The 13,480-nt window shown below is 33.8% G+C and overlaps 1 protein-coding gene and 1 non-coding gene across 3 annotated transcripts in view; one reads left to right on the top strand and one right to left on the bottom strand.

Moving 5' to 3' along the window:
- Positions 1–13,480, bottom strand: part of LOC130447969 (butyrophilin subfamily 2 member A2-like) — a 189,980-nt gene that overhangs the window by 62,486 nt on the left and 114,014 nt on the right. For both annotated transcript variants that reach the window (XR_008910291.1, XM_056785054.1), the window contains exons 4-5: positions 13,013–13,130; positions 6,829–6,992 (exon numbers count right to left, since the gene is read on the bottom strand). Coding sequence is in view for 1 of the 2 variants with exons in the window: in XM_056785054.1 (XP_056641032.1) it covers positions 6,829–6,992; positions 13,013–13,130 (282 nt within the window). In the remaining variant the exon portion in view is untranslated. The remainder of the gene's footprint in view (positions 1–6,828; positions 6,993–13,012; positions 13,131–13,480) is intronic.
- On the top strand, positions 4,118–4,189 carry Trnap-agg (transfer RNA proline (anticodon AGG)). The gene has a single exon. It is a non-coding gene; the product is annotated as a tRNA-Pro (tRNA).

The raw sequence follows: 13,480 nt of genomic DNA, 5'->3' as shown, positions 1-13,480 counted from the left end.
CAAATATGTTCTGAGAAATTACAGGTTTCATAAAAAAAGTTATCGATATAAAACTGGAACATATCCAAGTGATTCTCCTTTCCAGAAACATATGATGAGATGGTGGAAAACAAATACTAAACATAAGTTATTTTTTGGTTTCGTACATTTTCGAACAAACATAAATTTTGATTACAAAAATTTACACCTACATATTCATATTTCTAGAACTTTTATAGCTTCTTCAAGCTCGTTTAGGTATACGAAGACATTTACTAAATAATTCATCTCGGTTTACATTTTCGATAAAGGCACCCACCGATATTGCATTGAACAACTTGTTTTCCTTCACATATCGCATAAATTTTCCTTCTTTATTTCCTTTCGAAGAAAACCGATACCACATTTCTTACGATTTTATTTTCAATTCATTCTTATTCTTATTAATAATTTTGCAGTGGTTTTACCAAATCATGAGATCTCAATCTGAATATTATATCTCCAAACAAAATTTCATCAGCTCAAACTATTTCTATCTATATAACGAGACTCAATGAACGTCCACAATGGCCCTGGTTTCGTGAAATAATTTTAATCAGAAAATGGCTTATTGAAACTAAATCTAAAATCGATATTGTACTAAGTGGTTTTGAGCATAATTTTAACGCTATTCAATTCAATTCATATTCTATGTATTGTTTTTCTCGTTTTTTTTCTTAATAATGAATAAATACACTATTAACTTTCAACCTGGCTTTTCTATGGTTTCTTATTTATTTGTTCCAGATTCTTTCTTATGGTGGACCCCATGAAGAAATATTTGAATTCTTCTTATAGTTTTCACACTTTAATTGTTATTGTTATTTTCATGATGGTTTATGAACGTCTATTATACACTGTATATATTGACATTGACCCAATATACATTTATAAATCTCCCCCTGTTATATTTGTACACCTTCAGCCCCGTGACAGCTCGATATAAGGGGGAAATCGTAGATAAAATCGGTCAGGTATTAATGTAAAGAATAACGTGTATCAAGATAAAAAATAAAATATTTAAAATTCTGCATGAGAATATGAAATTCATTCATGTCATGTCGTGGCGACATTATCGGAATAGTTTGTTTTGACCTACTATCACCGCACCTTATCAATATTATAAAAAAAAAAATGTAATTGTTAGTCTCATCGTGCGATCATTCATTTCGAAATGCGAGTATCTAAACTTTGTTCAAAAATAATGAGAATTTTTGTTTAATCAAATAATTTGATTATTATTTTGTAACAATACGTTTACAAATCAATCATATTTTACATTTACTTTGTTGATTGTTTTATATTGATAATTTTCGATTTTTGAAACGTGTTTCCGAAGCTGAGTAACAGAATGAAGTTCTATTCATTTCTAGACGTTTTATTATTCTGAAATTACTCATTTAATTCTTAAGACTTGGTCTAATTTCTTCTACTATTCAGTCTTTTCAAAAATATATGTCGTGCCATCTCTTTGGGAAGTTGATGAGAAGGTCTCCTTGAAGATCTGCAACTAGCCCATAAATTTTCCAAAATTCTATCGACGTGGTCTTACCAATAGCGTCATTTCGATCTCGTGAATCGTACTAAACCATAGAGAAAAGTTCCAATGGCCCTAGCTCGGCCCAGGCTTGGCCCAATCATGTAGAACTCTGAAGTAATAACGATGGACCAAGCTTGGTCGTCAAGACTGGGTCAAGCTTGGTCACCAAGACTGGGCCAAGCTTAAATGCCAGTGCTGGGCCAAGATTAAATAGAAAGTCTTAAAAATAAGCACTCATTAGTTAAATAAAAATATTAAATGCTTGTAGATTGAACAAGTCTGTACCACTATCGTTAACCTCACTGACAAATCTGATGTTCACACTTAAATTATTTAAGCTTTACGCGTTCACAAGTTTTTTTCTCTATACAATGCACGCAATCTTTGAAGTCGAAGATACGTATCTGACATGGTTAGTTTTAGTAGTAATAAATAATAAAAAATGTTATAAGAAACACACACACTGAATAAACTAGAGATCGTATTGATCAGACCGACGGGCTAAAATACTCCACGCCATATGTGATCGAACATCCGAAGCTTGGGTCCCCAATGAATGGCCAAGGCTGGAATATTCAAGCTTGGCGCAAGCTTTGGTAATCATTGGTATGACCAAGGCTGGGTCAATCAACCTTGGCCCGAGACTGGATTGGCAATAAATAGCCAATGCTAGGATACCGAAGCTAGGCTTCCCAGGACTGGTCCGGGCTTGGCCCCTTTGTCAACTCTGGGGTTTCCTGCATGGGTAAATTTTCGCTGCCTATGTAAATATAATTCTTACTAATGGTGTTTTGCGATTCCGCCGCCGCAAACCAAAGTTCGTCGTTCTGCACAGCGCGCTGGTTACCTCCATCTCTTATCTACGCACTGACGCCATTTCAGTCTGATTCTTCATTATGTACGTTGTTTCCTGAGTGTTTAAGATGCCTCCGACAATCGTGAGTCCCGCCGATTGTGAAGTACGGACCGTTTTACAACAAACGAATTCGAATCAATCTGGATCACTCCGAATCAAGTTGAATATGATTCGTCATCTCCACTCTTTCACACCAGCTGAATCAACCTGAATCTATAAAAATCCTTTCACCTTCTTTTTGTTTTCCTTCTTTTTGTTGCTTTTGAGCTATCATCATGGACGCAGTTGTTTTAAATGTAATAGTGTTTCGTAGGCGGAAACAGAAAACAAGAAAAGTGTGGATACATCACATAAATAGGAAAAGGCCGGATTTTGGTATGTTTCATCATTTACATATCCTGACTTATAAAATGACGAGAAGAAATTCTATGACTTCTTCCGAATGAGTGAGGAATTGTTCGTAATACTGATGGATTTGGTGGGACGATAGGAAGATATGAGATTTCTGTTGCTGTGATTTTTATCACTGGCGTCATAAATCAAGACTGACCGGACGAGGAATCTGACAGGTTGAATCAAGTGCGACCTCGAATCAAACCTAATTGAACCAGATTCGTCCGGTCTGAAGGCGGGAAAAGAGTCCCTTCACGTTTAAACGGAGCGCTCGAAGCCGAATCTTGGTCAATCAGTTTCAACTTGATTCGGAGTGATTCTGATTGATTCGGATTCGTTTGGTGTGAAAGAGCTCATACGATTTCTTAGTGCTAAAGGCGTAAAACCTATCGGTATTCATCGTGAGATCTGTGAAGTTTGCGGACAAAACATTATGAGTGATGGAAATGAGGTGAGAGCATTTAAAGATGGCCGCACAAATGTGCATGACCAAAGATCTCATCAAATCTTTTTAATGGGAAACTCTAGATCATCCTCCCTACAGCACTGATCTGGCGCCCAGCGACTACCATTTGTTCCTGCACTTGAAGAAACACCTGGGCGGTCAGCATCTTCAAGGCGATAACGAAGTCAAAAAAGTTGCGATACAGTGGTTAACAAGTCAGGTGGCAGAATTTTATTCAAAAACTGTGCTTCAATATTCACGGAAACTATGTAGAAAAGTACTTTGTACAATTCCTGATAGTATTGGAGACCGTTAACGAAATTTTTAACTACGAATGACTTGATCTAATCGATCACAGCGATCACAAGAAGTACACACAAGAAAAACAACATAAAAATCCAAATATACAAAAAGAGATGGAAAGAAGGAAAAATTACTCATTTTTATCTATAAATATTTCATTATGTGTATAAATTTTTTTTTGATTCGCTCTGTATTAAACAAATAATTCTATAAATTTGACCCTGGTAAATCAGACTTGTACATGTTTAGGTAATTATGTTAATGGACAAATCAACATCCGACCCAAGTTGGAATGTTACACACGCATGAGATATCTTATGTATATATGTTTGAATCGAATACCTAGTTTGATGTGGACAGCATCACGTGCAACTTAATTTAATGAAAAGGACTACAACTTTTGATACAAGATCTTGTATATTGTGAATCAAAAATGTCGTATTTAAGTATTATTTCATACATTTTACATGATATCGATTGGATTGGAACAACCACAACTCATTATTTGAATTTTTTAATTATTAATTCGTATCCATATTTATTTATAGTTAAATTTTACAACGGCTCGTTGGTCTAGGGGTATGATTTCCGCTTAGGGTGCGGGAGGTCCCGGGTTCAAATCCCGGACGAGCCCAATTTATTTTACATTTTTTTTATATACATGTGAAAATTAATCTCCAAATTTAAATAAAAACACAAGCGATAGTAAATTTTTTTATATTTAATAGAGCCGTTAATCTCGTAAAACACTGACATAAAAGTTGATTGAAATTATTTTTTCTCTGAAAACGTCCATCGTTAAGTAGTAAATTCGATATTACTCTTAAAAAATAACTATTACACTGAGAAAAATGATTTTAAATAAATCAAAGAAGCGAAAGTTTCCATTAAAAAATTGATTAGTCTTTCCAACGGATCAAATAGAAAAGATTTTTGAAAACCAAGCAATTCGAATAATATCTACTAGATATTAATGATAGATCTAGAAAGCATCTAACAGGTTATTATGAAGAATTTTTCTCAACCCAGTTTCTCCGATGAATAAATATTTTGTGATTAAACGGAAAATTTAACGACTAATTAAATTGACGGACGCTTATAATGACGAACGCTGTACTAAAAATATATTATAATGGAAATAAGGGCACCTGTTTGTAACAGATAAGTGGAAACGTTGCTTGAGGCACTTCAGAACAGAGTTTTCCAAGTTAGATTAGAACTTCCATGCAGGTAATTTTAAAAGTGAATGTCTTTTTCGACCGTTACTTTTCTGTAGGGACTCACTTATTTTGTTAGGGCAAACTAGAACTTTTAGATAATAAAATTCGTCTTAAAAAGAAATTTTACGGAAAAATCCAATTTTTTTCAGTGAAACTGTATTTATCTACTTTTTTTTTGGAATATTTTATAAAATAATCGAGTTTTCGTGACTGAATAATAAAGTATTCTCGTTTACAGGAGTCTCGTCTTGTTTTCGAGACGAGAGAAGATTTAAAATTGAAATTTAACTGATTGTTTTATTTATAGCGGGTTTTCCAATAAGATGTTATTTTGATGTTTATTTCATTATTTCATTATAAAGAGGAAGGTATGCCGTTAATAATGGAACACAACATCAGCCAAATGGCCGCCACGACTGCGCTTACAGGACCATATCCTTTTCATGAAATTTTCCGTAACCAAATTGCAAAGCGGCTGCCCTATGTCCTCGATAGCCTCACGAATTCCATCTTTGAGGTCTTGAATCGATGCTGGACTGTTGGCGTAGACGTGGCTCCAAAGGAAAAAGTCGCAAGATGTTAAATCACAAGATCTCGGTGGCCAATTGTGATCACCTCTTCGAGAGATAACACGGTCCGGAAATTTTTCCCGTAAAAGATCGATGGTTTCGTTGCTTGTGTGGCACGTAGCGCCACAGTCTTGTTGTAAGTAAACATTGTCCAAATTAATACCATCCAATTCCGGCCATAAAAAATCATTAATCATCTCTCGATAGCGCAATCCATTCACCGTAACTGTTGCTCCAGCCTCATTTTCGAAGGTCCAATGACACCACCAGACCATAAACCGCACCAAACAGTCACGCGTTGAGGGTGGAGAGGAGTTTCAACAATAACTCTTGGATTTTCCGAGCCCCAGATTCGACAATTTTGTTTATTTTTATGCATTTCAAAGACCCAATCAGCAAAGACACGACGTTGTTGATGATCGACCGGCTTGAGCTCTTGTGTTAACTGAATTTTATAGGCTTTAAGACCCAAGTCTTTATGCAAAATACGGTGTGATGACGTTTGTGGAATGGCTAATTCCAAAGAATGACGAGAAATGGACAAACCTGGATTTTTTTCAACACTTTGGGCTACAGCAGCGATATTCTCAGTTGTTCTTGAGCGACGTTCATTGGTTTTATTCTTCACATCACTAAATTGTCCCAACAGCTCAAATTTTTCCACCAATTTCTGTATTGCGGTCCGAGAAGGTACTTCACGTCGACCCAACAATGTTTTAGTTTTACGAACCGTCTCTGCCAAACTTTCACCATTTTTATAGTGAATTTTACTAATTTCAATGCGTTGTTGAAGCGTGTATCGTTCCATTTTCATTAATGGCGTAGTTTCTATTTGTCAAATGTCAAAAAATGACAGCTTCAAAAGTGACATTTACCGAAATAGCGGGCTGTTCAAAATAACACATATTATTGGAAAGCCCTGAATATAAAAAATAGAACAAATACGAGACTTTTGCAAAATATCTGTTAGACTCTCGCGGAAACGTATCCTTTCGTTTTTTGATACTGAAATTCGATATCTAGGAATGGATCAGACAAAATGTGACTCGCAGAATCAGACGTTATAATCTATAATTATCTACAACTCTAATTATCTATCCTACATTTAGTATAACACTTACTCAATATAATTTGTTTTCACCAAAAAAACATTTTCTAATTAGAAAACTACGTGAGCTTCCCTGGAGTTTTACATACAACACGAATAGCAATTTTGACATCACGAGTATGTGTAAAAACTAGATACTAAATTAGATATGCTGAATGTATAAAGGTAATTTAATATTTTGAGAGATAGAGATCACTAATAAAATAAAAATACTATACCAGTACTAACTGTTAATTTTTAACTCGGTTAGTTGAATGGTTATCGTAAATAACCAGTCTACATTTTAATCTGCTTGTCAAGAACATTTATCTTCCGTTTTAAACAAATACACACACAGGAAACGATGAAAAAAAAATAATAAATAAATAGTCGTTACCTGGATAAAATACAATTTCCCTTCGGGTTGTATAATTCGCTTGGGGGATGAGAAGCTTACAGGAAAACACTTCGGGGACTTCTAGAGCGGGCAACGTTACTATTGCCGATACCTCGAACAACTGCCCTTTTCTTCTTGATATTATATCTGTTTCAGTAATATTCCTGCAATATAAATTCATTCTGATATAAAAGTGATCCGAAGAAATAGCAGTCAATTCAAAGTATAAATCAGAATCAATCTAAAGATCGATCTGAAGATGTTGAAGACAGGCGAAGATTTGATGTAGAATCGTCCAATTAAAAATGCGGATAGTCGAAGCAGACGATTTCAAACAATGTTTTAGATAGAATAGAATCAGGTACTATGAAAAAATTGGGTGTAGGAATTTACGAAATATAAATTTTTGTAACCATAAATTGCAGTTAGAGTAATTTCGTTCTTTTCACCGCAACTGCTATAATCGTCTCCGTGTTATTTCATCATACGAGTGGTCCACCAAGTCATAAAGCATTTTAAAATAAAAAAAAATCGAGTGTAAGCGAAGTTGTGAACACTAAATCGGATCAGCAGTTTTTATTCTTATCCTGTTATTACATTCCTCACCAAAACGTGAAGGAAAAGTAATAAAACTTAAATTCCACACACAATGGTGAGGAGTTTCAGTTTACTTTTTTTCGTCGGGATGACTTTGGAAGGTTTATTGTTATGACCTACGTTCATATAGGACACAAATAGAATAAACGTCAACCGGAATGGTTTCCCCTCAAAATAAATACGTAAAAAAATAATACATTCTATAGGATATAAACTTTTATAACCATTATTAACTTCTTATTTGATGGAGGGTGAGGAGTGTAAATTTTAAAGCAAGAAATTCAATAATCCACACGAAAGTTTTGTTTTCTTGGTAAGTGAATTATTTTAGAAGATATATACATAACCCCCCATCCCAATGGGGACAATAAGGACTATAGACTATATTTTGATAATTTTTTACATCGTTGAAGTTGATATTTATTCCCATAAGTGCCCAATGGGTCGTTGACGACTCACGATAAAAATCATAAACATTTTTTTAGGTCATACATTTAGTATAATCATTTCAAAACTATGGAAATGTTATGAACAATAATCAGATATTTCTGAGTGCAAAGTTTTATTCATACAAGTGTTTATTAGTTTTTGTTTGCTTGAAATAATACAAAAAACTCTAGTTCTATCAAATTCTAATGTTTTATTGATGAAAAAAGTAATTTATATGATTATGAACTAATTTCAGATGCGGAAAAAGATTAAATAGCATAAGGCGACAAATCTGTAGATCCGCCACTGTTGTTTATATCACACGTGTGATTTTTCGAATTCATCTTCGATATTATCCGAACGAAAATATTTATTAGAAACTTCTATCGGCGAATTTCGTAAAAAAATATGAAATCAGTGAAATATTACATTTGCTTTGTCTGCGCGCGGAAAAAAGATCTATTGTAAGCGCTTGATTTCATAAAAAAAACTATATTATATGCCTAAATATACCTTTTATTTCATGAATTCCAGTAAATCTATACCAGAACACACATATACAGCGAACAAAAGTTCCATAAAACGAATCGGTCCCGAGAATTTCTCCTCTGACATTTCAGTTAGAAAAGTACTCATAAAAACAGAACCGAACAAAGCTCCGCCGAGTTTGAAACCTCCCGAAAGTTATTTAATTTTTTCCATTCTATAAAGTCAGTAAATTGTGAAATTCTTCCTTCGTCAGTGGTAATATTTTTCTTGAGTGAGATTCTCTCTCGCTTTATGAAACTTCGAATCGGTGGTGTGTGAAAAGATAAGGGTTGCTGTTGGTCATCGAAAGTGCTCTTGCTTGCGTCACGTAATTTAGAGAAAAGGCCATGGGAAACAGGAATTGTTAGAAACACCCTACGACTCACCAAAATGTATTTCCTCGGATAAAAAGAATGATGTTTCTAATAGTATAGTAGCATAATGTATGCTCATCCGAATTTTCCACTAAAGTTATTGATAAGAGCCCAATTTTCAAAACTTAAGAAAGATTCTCTTACACAACATTTCTAAAAATGTTAAAAAATATCACATCACTCAAAAAGTCGTGTGACTAAATAAGAAAACAAACAATTCCATCATTTCAACTCCTCTCTTTTTTCTCGATACGTTCTTGTAGAAGGATAAGTCTTTTTCCTCAAAATCAAGAGTTCCTTCATTATTTGAGCTGAATTTCTTATGGACAAGCATTTTTTGAGATCAAAAATCAGCCATTATTCACTGGTGGTTAGATCTGGATTATACGATAGATGAGGCAGCAATTCTAATGGTAATTGGTTCAATTTAACCATCGTTGCCATAGAATTGTGAATTAGTGCATTGTTTTGGTGAAACAATAGTTTTTTCTTCGACGTTTTTCTTTGATTTTTGCATTCAAACGATCCAACAATAACCATAACCTTTCAAGTTGACTTGGACGCTTCGAACGTTTTCACCGGTTGCAGTTTTGATTCGGTAGTGATGTGATGGATCCATGTTTCATCCATTGTCACATATCGACGCAAAAAATGTTAATATGTCCATTCGAATCATCAAAACGTTGTTGTTTTCGATCGACTGTGTGATTAAACGCGGCACCCACTTTGAAAAAACCTTTCTCATGGTTAAATTTTGATGCATAATTGTGAATACACTGCCCTCTGATATACCTATGGTCTCAGATATGTCACGCAATATCAATTTACGATTAGAAACTACCTCGTTTGGACGACCAGAACGGTCACTATCATCGATGTCTGTACGACCACATTTTAATTCAGCAAATCAATAACAAATTGTCCTTTTCGATGAAACCATTGATAAGCTTGTACAGTATTTTTTTATCAAGGAGCACTGATAAATTATCCCATGAAATTGTTTTAAATCCATTATTTCAAAAATAACGAAAGTAAATTCACTTAAATGATTGTCACTTTTTTGTGAATAATCGAAAGTTGGTACTTGATAAATGTCAAATGGATTTGACACTAGCAGCGTCATCTGTGTGTCAGTCACAGGACTTATTGAGTGATTGTCCTATTCGATGAAGCGTATAACACTTTTGAAACTATTGATAAGCTTGTACAGTATTTTTTTATCAAGGAGCAATGATAAATTAACACATGAAATTGTTTCAAATCCATTATTTGAAAAATAACAAAAGTAAATTCACTTAAATGACTGTCACTATTTTGTGAATAATCGAAAGTTGGTACTTGATAAATGTCAAATGGATTTGACACTAGCAGCGTCATCTGTGTGTCAGTCACAGGACTTATTGAGTGATTGTCCTATTCGATGAAGCGTATAACACTTTTGAAACTATTGATAAGCTTGTACAGTATTTTTTTATCAAGGAGCAATGATAAATTAACACATGAAATTGTTTCAAATCCATTATTTGGAAAATAACAAAAGTAAATTCACTTAAATGACTGTCACTTTTTTGTGAATAATCGAAAGTTGGTACTTGATAAATGTCAAATGGATTTGACACTAGCAGCGTCATCTGTGTGTCAGTCACAGGACTTATTGAGTGATTGTCCTATTCGATGAAGCGTATAACACTTTTGAAACTATTGATAAGCTTGTACAGTATTTTTTTATCAAGGAGCAATGATAAATTAACACATGAAATTGTTTCCAATCCATTATTTGGAAAATAACAAAAGTAAATTCACTTAAATGACTGTCACTATTTTGTGAATAATCGAAAGTTGGTACTTGATAAACGTCAAATGGATTTGACACTAGCAGCGTCATCTGTGTGTCAGTCACAGGACTTATTGAGTGATTGTCCTTTTCGATGAAGCGTATAACACTTTTGAAACTATTGATAAGCTTGTACAGTATTTTTTTATCAAGGAGCAATGATAAATTAACACATGAAATTGTTTCAAATCCATTATTTGGAAAATAACAAAAGTAAATTCACTTAAATGACTGTCACTATTTTGTGAATAATCGAAAGTTGGTACTTGATAAATGTCAAATGGATTTGACACTAGCAGCGTCATCTGTGTGTCAGTCACAGGACTTATTGAGTGATTGTCCTTTTCGATGAAGCGTATAACACTTTTGAAACTATTGATAAGCTTGTACAGTATTTTTTTATCAAGGAGCAATGATAAATTAACACATGAAATTGTTTCAAATCCATTATTTGGAAAATAACAAAAGTAAATTCACTTAAATGACTGTCACTATTTTGTGAATAATCGAAAGTTGGTACTTAATAAACGTCAAATGGATTTGACACTAGCAGCGCCATCTGTGTGTCAGTCACAGGACTTATTGAGTAATCTAATACTCTGAAGTTGATTCATTTATTTTGAGACAAAAAATTGAATAATTTAATCAAGGAATAGTACTAAAAACTGCACAGAGTATAATATTATCATATTCTTTTCTTGATATTATCTATTAGTGGTGAAATTCTTGGGTATAGAGTCGTACTTCAAAGTCTATCTATCTATCTACTTAATCAAGCGTTGCTTTAAAAATGCAGACGTCTTCTGAAATGTATACTAAGTTAAAAACAATTTATGAACACTAGTCGCAGGTTTATGCCCATTTGTTAATGCAGAGATTTTTCAGTTTACAATTCAAGAAAGATAATGCTGTTCATTTTATCTAACTTTTTTTTATTTGTCTCTTAATAATCTGTTAGGTTTAGTGATCTAGTTGTTTTTCAAGTTTCTGGATTCTCATTTTATGTTTTCTCTCTAAATAATCATTCGAGTTGAGTCCCTTTCTAATTTTTTCTATATAAATTTCAATACGATTGTTTCAATTCAGTTAATCCTCAATATTTCGCATGAATACATTCAATGAATTCCTTGGTACTTTCCTGTCAGTTTTAGGAAAAGGAAGGGAACGTATTTTTCCGAAAATAAAGCGAAAGAGAATACCGATGAAGTTATCATAGTCTCTTATTCGAATTTAATCAGTCACTATACCACGCCCATCCAACCTCACTTCTGACATAAAATACCTGACCGACTTCCTGACGCGCGTATTGTTTCGGAAGGAATTAAAACTTCCTCGGACGCGCTCTAAGTAGGCGGTGGAAATGTTAGAGTCATAAATTAGTCGATCACGTGACCTCGACTGTGTATAGGCGAAGGACCATTGGAAGCTTTTTACCCTCCCGCTTCTTTCCCGTCTTCAATCTTCACCTCCATTTTCCGCAATTAACTTCCGAGAATTGTCAGAGGCGGCGTCAAACGCGTTAGAACAAAAAAACAACATAGCAACATTGGAATTTGTACATGTGTTGAAGAATTACAAACTACAAACCTTGTAAACGATTTCTTAGTTATAAAAACTACATATAGTGTTAATAATAATAATAATAATAATAATAATAATAATAATAATACCAATCAAATATAGAGGTGGGAATCTATAAGTTTGTAAATAACAGTTCTTTAGAACAGAATTTTAAATAATACGAACAATTATTGCATGTTATTATTTATTCTCCAAGTTATAAATAATAAAATTAAATAAATAGAAAAATATTTTGAGTTTCTACGAGGATAAATTCAAATTCAGGATCTTAACGTTAACTTTCTTGATATTTTGGTTGTACATCAATTTTTTTCTCTACTGCAAAGCACATATTTAAATTTTCACGCCACTTATTAAATTCCACACCACTGTTAAGAACGTGTTCTGTTTACTGCAGTCGGTGCATAAATCAGTCGTTGCGTTGGTAAGCCGAACGCGGAATGTTCTCTATATTTCGATTTAGAACTCAGATTTTATCTGAGGAATGCGAAAAGCATAAAATTGTACGAAGCACGGCCCCTATTATCACTGCAAATGATTGTTTACTCGGAAATTTATTTCTAGCCGATATTCTGGACAGGTGCTCACATATCATTGCCGATTGTTCGACGTTTCTCCTAAGAACCAACTATTCAACTAAATAGGAAGTAACACGAGAAGTGATTCAATACTTGGGGATTGTTAAGTCACTCTAAGATCTTGTTTAGTAGTCAATTCCATTGATTAAAAACAAAAGCTTCGATTCGTTAGACTATCAGATCTATTTCTATCCGTGTGTTTATTGTGGAAACTACAGCGCTCGACATTGATTAAAATTATTTTTTATTATAGTTAAACTTACCTTACACGTGAATCTAAAATAATTAACGGCATGGGATAAACACCTTCTGCCAAACACTGGACCTTTATCATACCTTCTTCGGCACTTAGTTTTCTCAATATCAGTTCTTTGCCTGAAACTGGAAAAAAAATCCTCATAGTATATAGTATATATATTTTTTTATATAAAATAAGATTGGACGATTTAAATAGTATACAAACATCGTTATGAATCAGGTAACAAATTTATATTAAGAGGAAAAATGATTTTATTAAAACAAATTACAGAAGGGATTTGGAAAAGTGTTCAAATTGATGCCCATGTTGATCAATATATTTAGGTCCGGCGAAGCATGTTAAGCTGCATCCTGCATGAAATGTCAGATATTTGCGAGTGTTATATTAAAAAGGTACGGACCCAGGAGACCTCCCTCATGGATACCCGCCCACACACACTCCAGACAGGTTTAATTCAATGAATTCTGGTCGT

This window comes from Diorhabda sublineata, chromosome 8, assembly GCF_026230105.1.
Source record: "Diorhabda sublineata isolate icDioSubl1.1 chromosome 8, icDioSubl1.1, whole genome shotgun sequence".
Classification (NCBI taxonomy): domain Eukaryota; kingdom Metazoa; phylum Arthropoda; class Insecta; order Coleoptera; family Chrysomelidae; genus Diorhabda; species Diorhabda sublineata.
Note: the sequence above shows the minus strand (reverse complement) of the source record. Positions and strands in the feature narration are given on the sequence as shown.